Source organism: Pimephales promelas, chromosome 25 (genome assembly GCF_988280905.1).
Source record: "Pimephales promelas chromosome 25, fPimPro1.hap1.1, whole genome shotgun sequence".
Lineage (NCBI taxonomy): Eukaryota > Metazoa > Chordata > Actinopteri > Cypriniformes > Leuciscidae > Pimephales > Pimephales promelas.
In genome coordinates this window covers 7,281,844-7,290,426 of record NC_142793.1, presented here as the reverse complement: position 1 = coordinate 7,290,426, position 8,583 = coordinate 7,281,844, and the positions used below count along the sequence as shown (strand labels likewise).

General features: G+C 43.1%; 1 protein-coding gene across 1 annotated transcript; it reads left to right on the top strand.

Moving 5' to 3' along the window:
- Nucleotides 1-6,358: 6,358 nt before the first annotated feature.
- Nucleotides 6,359-7,656, top strand: LOC148964998 (uncharacterized; the record flags this gene model as incomplete). The annotated part of the gene is made up of 1 exon (XM_089127368.1): nt 6,359-7,656. A coding segment is annotated over one exon (927 nt), but the record flags the coding sequence as incomplete, so codon positions are not given.
- Nucleotides 7,657-8,583: the final 927 nt, after the last annotated feature.

Sequence of the window (8,583 nt, the reverse complement as noted above, 5' to 3'; positions counted from 1 at the left end):
GGTGGAGAGCCTTGCATGTTCCGATGAACCTGAGAGCAATGCCGTCTGGAGTTTAAGCTCCTGGTAGGGTCACCCATGGCGGTAAGGTCTAGGGGGAGGTTCCAGACAAAGAGCGATCCAAAGGGAATTACCATCATACCTCAATAGAGAAGGAAAACTCTGTACAGACTCCATCACCACTGCCTTGTGGTTAGCCCCAGGAAAAGCAAAAGGCTAAGGGAGTAAACCCCAACAGAAAATCAGGAGTTGAGCCCCTTAGGCGGATGGTGAAGGAATTTGTCACCATCCGGCAACTCCTGCAGCTGCGCTGACACCTGACTGTGTTGGCTCGCCTTTCTGCTAGATTCTGCCAGCAAAGCCAAGAGGGGGGTCCTGACGTCTGGGCAACCCAGGATCTCAATATTATTAGCCCAGGCCTGCACCTGGAAAGGTCACTCCAGCTGCACTGTTTCAGTGCAGAAACAACACGGGGAGCAGCAGTTTACCAGTGATAAGTCATGGCTCATTTGGCGTCGAGCCAGGCACTAGGGGTTGCTCCCGACGGTGAGAGGGTGATCACGGGAGATTTGTAACTAATTTGCGCTATAACTAGTGGATCACGAGTTGCCCAACAGACAGATCAATAGATAAACTCATCTTTCAGGCATTTGACTGACCCATAGCTGTCAACATCAAAGGGAGATTTCCCAGGAACCATCCCCAAAATAAGTTTTTTTTTTCTCACAATTCTTACTCACAAACTTAAAATAAATCACTAATCAAAAAGTCTAAAGAGTTTAAAACTAGCCCACATATGTGTGAGAAAGAGCACTGTGTCATTAAAAAAAATACCATAGAGAATGTTTAAATACTAAGATCAGCTTACGAGGGAAACGGGGAGGCTGCTTCTGCTGGAGATGATTGGGAGAGGTCTCTGCACCTTGAGGTCTCTGCGCGCGCTGACATGGAGTAAAGCCTTGTTTATACTCGACGCGTCTGCACAAGCGCGGTAAAAATGACGCGTTGGGTGCGCAAGACCGGCAAGACCTCACTTCGAGCTGTGTGCAAAGCTATTTTGTTACAGCGCGCGCGGAACCGCATCCGAGGACGATCGACTTCAAGCCGAATCTGTCCGAGCTTGTACGTCTCACACAATCAGGGTGTAATAATACGAGATATTTTATGGGAAATACTAACATGGGAAGACAGTAAAAGAGCTAAAATACGTGAGAAACCCGGAAAAACGGGAGGGTTGACACTTCAGCGTGAGAAATCGGGGGTGTGGCGTGTGAGCGTGTGAAACCAATCAAATGCGGGTATCTCACGGCCAATGCGTGAGAGTTGGCAGCTATGTTACCAACACCTTCTTCCCCACCAAGCCCCACCACAGTGTCTTGGAGACACCCCAGATGCAAACACTAGCACCAGCTTGACCTTATTGTTACTCGGAGACCCATGCTCAAGCATGTGCTCATCACCCGCACATAACACAGTGCTGACTGCGACATGGACCATTCCTTGGTCAGCAGTAAGGTGCGTTTTCAACTTAGATGAGCCCACCACTCGAAGCAGAAGGGCCACCCTCGCATTAACACGGCAAGAACATCAGTGCCAGAGTGGCAGGAATGTTTCGCCAGGGCCGTGTAAAAGGTCGCCTCAGACACCTTTGGGAAAAAGGTGAAAAGGAATGTAGATTGGTTTGTGTCAGGGATTGAGGTGCTGAAGCCTGTCATCACTGCGAAACGTACCATTCTCCTAAAGCACAAGAGACAGCCTTCTGCAAGGACGTTGGTTGCCCTCAGAGAGGCACGTAATAACACAAAGAGGATTGCCCGAAAGTGTACTGGCTGAAGTTGTGTCGCGATATCCAGACTTCGGCAGACTGTGGTAATTTCCGAGCCATGTATGAAGGCATGAAGAAAGTGTTTGGTCCCAATGCCATCAAGACTGCTCCCCTAAAATCTAATTCCGGCGAGATCATCACAGATCGCCGAAAGCAGTTGGAGAGATGGTTTGAGCAATACCAGGAACTGAGAGAGAACATTGTTGCTGACACAGCCATTCGAAATAGCATGCCTCTGCCCATCATGGAGGAGCTTGACTCGCCACCCACCATCGAGGAACTTGGGAAGGCCATCGATTCACTGGCCTGTGGGAAAGCACCAGGCAGTGATTGAATTCCACCAGAGATAATCAAGGCAGAGAAGGGGAGCTTTCTTCTTGGCCATCTTCACAACCTCCTGCTTAAATGCTGGGAAGGCATCATACCTCAAGACATGCGAGACGCTAAGATCCTGATGCTTTATAAGAACAAGGGCGATCGCAGTGACTGCAATAACTATCGTGGGATCTCCCTCCTCAGTGTTGTCGGGAAAGCCTTTGCACGTGTTATCCGGTTAAGCCTACAACTGCTCGCCGATCGTGTGTTCCCGGAGGCGCAATGTGGGTTCCAAGCAAATCGGTCAACAATTGGACATGGTGTTCACCTTTACGCAGCTACAGGAGAAGTGCCGTGAGCAGAATCGTCCTCTGTTCCTTGCCTTCATAGACCTGACCAAGGTGTTCTTCATGGTCAGTCGGGCTGGCCTCTCCACTCTCCTACACAGGATTGGATGCCCACCCAAGCTCTTGAAGTTGATTATATCATTTCGTGAGAATATGATGGGCACATTCCAGTATGGCGAGTCATCCTCAGACCCTTTTCTAATCAAGTGCAGTGTGAAGCAGGGGTGTGTTCTGGTGCCAACCCTTTTTGGCCTGTTCTTCTCCCTGCTCGTGCGCTATACCTTCTGCAACTCTGAAGACGGGATCTTCCTCCATACTAGGAGTGACAGGAACCTTTTCAACCTTGCCCTCCTCAGAGCAAAGACTAAGGTCCGCAGGGTACTCTTACGGGAGATGCTGTTTGCAGATGATGCTGCTCTTGCTGCACACACTGAGGGTGCCCTCCGGAGACTTATCACTTTTGGCCTTGCCATCAGTATCAAGAAAACCAAAATAATGGTGCAAGATGTCAACACCACTCCTGAAATCACTATCAGCGACCACACCCTGGAGGTAGTGGAGAATTTCACATACCTTGGCTCCACCATCTGCAGTAACCTATCCTTGGATACTGAGCTCAATATAAGGATAGGCAAAGCAGCCACCGCCATGGCTCGACTAGCAAAGAGGGCTTGGGATAACACTCTATTGACACTCAAAACAAAACTGAAGGTGTACCAAGCATGCGTCTTGAGCACCCTACTTGAGCACATCAGCTTGAACTCTATATTCTCACCAAGAGCAAAGACTGAATGCCTTCCATATGCGCTGCCTCAGACGTCTCCTGAGCATCACCTGGCAGGATCGTATCACAAACATAGCCATCCTGGCCTAGGCAGGTATGCCAAGTATGTTCACCATCCTTACACAGAGGCGACTGCGCTGGCTTGGTCACCTGTGCAGGATGGATGACGGTCGTATCCCAAAGGACGTTCTGTACGGGGAGCTTGCCAAAGGAATACGACCATCTGGACTGCAAACCCTGCGCTATAAGGACGCCTGCAAGCGAGACTTGAAAACGTTCAGCATCTGTCCGAGAAGCAGTGACATTGGGCCGTGAAAATTGGCGACCCACCATTAACACTGGTGTCCTTTTAGCCGAAGAAAAAAGAGCAATGCAGTGGGAGGAGAAGAGGACTCGCCGGCAGCAAAGCGTTCAGCCTGTTCCCATTGACATCACCACTGCTTATACCTGTAGCAAGTGTCAGCAGTGCTGTCGCTCCCGTATCGGACTCTACAGTCATAGTAGAGTCTGCAACTAAACCACAGACTGACCTGGGTGCAGATTCTAAACCATTGTCTCTCAAAGACAGAAGGATGCCAACAACCAACTAGAAATACATTTCTACTCGGCTTGACTTGGAATGAAACTGCAAATAAAGATGTAGCGAGTTTGTTTTCAGTAGAAAAACTTGCTATAATATTTTGTCTTTATTTTCCCCTTAAAACATAATCATAATTTGATAAACTTACAGTATGACAACATTTTAATATTGTTTTACACTGTATTAATGGCCATTCACATTCTCCTCTGTATAACACTTGTGCTTTTGTTAATGGTTGTATATTGTGTAGTGTGGTTTGCTGATTGCTGATGTGGTTGCATATGCATTAACTGTTAATGATGTTTAATGCATCTTTTTTTGGTGTTTCTGGAGTTAATAAAAGAAGCAGAGCAGCTCATAAACACCATCATCTCCTGACGAGCAGCGTCTTCAGTCTGATTCCCGGTAAGATCATGTCGTCTCATGTGGGAATTATTGTGTTCTTGTGTTTCTGCCTTTACTCAAACGTTAGCACATGTTGTTCAGCTTGTTGACTCACTAGTGTGCTTGATTGTGGAGAAGAAACTAAAGAAATAAGGTGGAATTGTTTAAAGCAGGTTTGGAAGTTTTCTTTAAGGTTCTGCCGGATCCAGTTTCCATTTCAGGTTCTTGATATTCATTTGATGATGATCGTAAACTTCATCATCTGTCTGTCCAGGTGTCTTTTCTGGACATACTTAATATATTTAAATGATACTGTACTGAGTGTGTATTAAATGTATTATTTTGAAACAACTTTATTTCAGCTCATTAGAAATATTTTTTTTAATAAAGCTGTATATAGCGGTATTCAAAATAGTATATTAAAAGTGCAAAAATAACAAAATAAAGACATACACACTCTGAAATCAAGAACACTTTAATATACTATCTTGTGTACACTGCAAAATAAATACAAAGTAAATTAAAAAAGTACAGCAGGATATATAATCTCTTGAACATAAAACATTATAATAAAGATCAGTGAAATGCTATAACAGAGCTATATGACACTCGTGAAAAACTGATGATAATTACCTGGGAATCATTCTCTAACCGCAGTCAAGTTGTGATTGTTTGTGTCAGTCAAGTTGTGAGTTAGTTGTAAGATTAAAACAGGAGATGATGAGAGACTCAGTGCTTTCCTCTGTGCGGGAACGAAACTATCGGGAGATGTTGTAGCAGAATCACGGGAACTATTCCAGGCTTTATTTTCATTGGTTGTTGCGTTAAATCTTACCCAGATACAATAGTGCTGTTTTCTGATTGGCTATTGTGCAACCCTTTCTTTCTTTGATTGGCTGATCGGGCTCGAGTAAGAACTCCAGGGGAGACGCGCTTGATATGAGATTAAAACTGAGATATTTTAATGAAACGAGAGATTTATTTCCCTCCGATGAACGATTCACCAAATCTGTTCACGTTTCAAAAGGTTAATGTTGATTATGAAACTAGTTTCCTTTAATGAACATTGTGTGTGATTTCAGTCAGTCAGCAACACAGATTTACATTTCTGACAGAAAACAGGCTTGCAGAGCAGCAGAAGAACCAATATTTTAGAGAGATCAGAGTATTTGTGCTTTCTCTCGCCATCATTCATGGGTTTCTTCTTTTCCTGAGGATATGAATAAACGCTAGTGAACTTTAAGAGTGAAAGCGTCAGATATAAAGCATTTTCACATTACTTCAGTCGTCGTAGTTGAGCCCAACCATTAGTGAAAGTTAGACTGGTTTTTCACTCTATCATTGTTGGTTCATTGTGTGTTTAAGGTCATTCCAGTTTCACACGTTGGGTCAAATAGTGTGTGTGTAATCTCAGGCATTTCCTCTGTTAGATCAACAAGCTTTAAGATGTGTGTTTCTCCAGTGTGTGCAGTGAATGAAGAGCTCTTTAAACACGGCAGTGGAAACTTGTGAAACATCTGTCAGTCTGTGTGTTATTCCACAAACTTCTGCTTTGACCTGCAGACCAAACACACACTCCTGTCAGTAACGTAAGTTCTTCAAGATTTATTCCTCCTTTAATAAACCATTGTACACTTGCAGCTGTGCTGGACTGAATATTCACAACAACAGCATTCTTGCTTCTGTCATATTGTTCAAATGGAGGATTTACAAACTTTAATCTGACATTTCACGTATTTAAAGCTTTCTAACATTACACACACTCCTCTAAACAACATGTCAAGCAAACTGAGCAAACTGCATTTCAACAATCACACAGAAAACAACTTATGAGTTATTTTTATATATTATTGAGTTATTATTTACACATTATTTTCCCTGTTGGTTTTAATAAAGATAAATATATGATTACAATAGTAAATGAAAGCATGTTTTTAAACTAATGACTGGTTTGTTATTTAGTGCCTGTGAAGACAATGGGACAAAACACCAGCATCAGCGGATCAGGTGGAGGAGGTTATAATATCAGCGGATCAGGTGGAGGAGGTTATAATATCAGCGGATCAGGTGGAGGAGGTTATAATATCAGCGGATCAGGTGGAGGAGGTTATAATATCAGCAGATCTAGAAGAGGTTATGATGAATGGAGGCGTCAAATGAGGGAATTTTACAGGAAACTTGATGCTGCAGAACCAATCATTTTCAGGACTATTGCCGGCATTGAGATTGTAGTCATGATCTTAACTCTGTGTGCGTTGTGTGCTCTTCTCAAATCTCAGCGCTCCACTCCAGTGTTTGTTATTCATTTGATTCTGTCAGATCTCATTCAGATCATTTGTATATTAACAGACACAATCACAGAGTCAGAGAAGGTGGATAGTGCATATTATTATAGTTTGATTGCGGGTCTGTATTTTATGGCATGTGTTGCTCTTGAACGATATCTTCTGGTTTCTCATCCTATCTGGTACAGAACTCATCATTCACTGAAAGTCTGCTGTGTTATTTCTGTGATCGTCTGGTTTGTTCCTCTGATATTTGCAGACTTTAACTACTATCTGCTGTTTACACCTCTGTCCCGAGCGATCGCCTTTTTAATCCCCTACCCGATAATCATTCTGTGTTTTATCGGCACTTGTCGCGGTCTTTCACGCGCAATATCTCTTACTTCTGTAAAGCGCAGAAAGATTTTGGGCAGTTTGTTCCTGGTGCTTCTGACTTACACTTTTCTCATTCTCCCCTACATAATCCTGATCATTATATATACGTTTGCTCCCTTTAACCTTCATTTGTTTTTTATATTTTGGAGTTTGTCTGATTGTCTCCTGTTCCTGAACCCGCTGGCTGACTGTGTCCTGTACATGTTCATCAGGCCTGATGTCGGAGGGTTAATAAAGTCTGTTCACTGCTGTTGTAGAACTGACACACATCAGGATTCGACACACACACGGGACGAACACTCTGGAGTCAGTAGTGCAGCGTTTGCCTGCTGTGTTTCAGTGCTAAAGCCTGCGTCTCATTCACGGACCTGCACTTCAGTTTCAACATCATGAAGTCAATGCCATTCTGTTCACTCACACACCCGTCCTTTCTATGGCATTCAGCTTTATTAGAGACAACTCTTGATTCATCAATTGCTCATAAAACACATGCGGTGAACAGAGTTTTATTAAAGATGTGTTGATGTAGTGTTGATGCTTCTGCTGGCGTTCTGGATCAGCAGGACTTTATCATACGATGGAGAGGAGGGTTGTATAAAGCACGGTTTATTCTCTCTTCATTCCCCCGATAGACTGACAGATCAACAACATCAAGTAGTTTCAGCTCGTAGTCTTGCTTGTGTTCCTAATGCATCTACATTATACTCTTTTACCTAATAACTACTAATCACGCTATTATTCATCTATTACTAATGTATTACAAAGATGCTTTACTCAAAAACTGACATAATGTACATATGCTCATGTCCATCAAAAGATGAATAACTTTCTTTCTTCTGTGGAACATTAAAGACAATATTGTGATATTTTTGTCCATTCATTAGAAGTCATTAGAAGTTTCGGGTGAACTATCCCTAAAAACACTTGATTTAAAGTGCAGAAAGTATATCAGAAGAGATCTAAGTTTATATGAAATATTAACCAGAGCTTGCGTGTAAATCTGAAGAGTTATTAGTAATATTGTTGTGTGTTTATAGAAGTGTTTGATATGTCACATATGGAGTCAGAGACTGTCCTGTATTCTCTCTCTTCTACCATTAATATAATTAAAGATCTCTCAGTTCTCCTGTGTGTGTGTGTGTGTGTGTGTGTGGACAGAGAGAAACATCTATTTGATGAAAAAAGAGATTGGAAAGCTATCAGCTGTTAGCCACTTAGCTAGCTAACAACTCGCTAAATCAGAGCAAACTACTGCCAAAATCATACATCTGAATTTTTTTCTTATTTATAATACCTACATTTCCCATGATTCAATATAAATCCTTGATGGCCAGGTGCCGTACTTTTACGTGTTTTACTCATCCAGCCACAGCATCGGGACTCTCGAAAGCCTTCAAGCGATCGCCACTGTATGGAGCGGTTATGTACAATATATATATATGTCATGGAGGGCAAGTCTGGGACAGATAATAATGGACAAAATAAAACTGGGGGAACAAATAAGGATTGGAGCCTAAAATAAAAAATGTCTCTCTCTCATTCAAATGGGCAGTTTGGGCGGCGAGATCAGTCGTACATATCGAATCTTTACCTCCGTACTTACCGTCTGAGTCCCGAAAGAAGCCGTATCGTTGGTGGAGCCGCCGTGGGGCGAAGTGGTGACGTTCGGTCAGAAACTAGCTATAACTGAA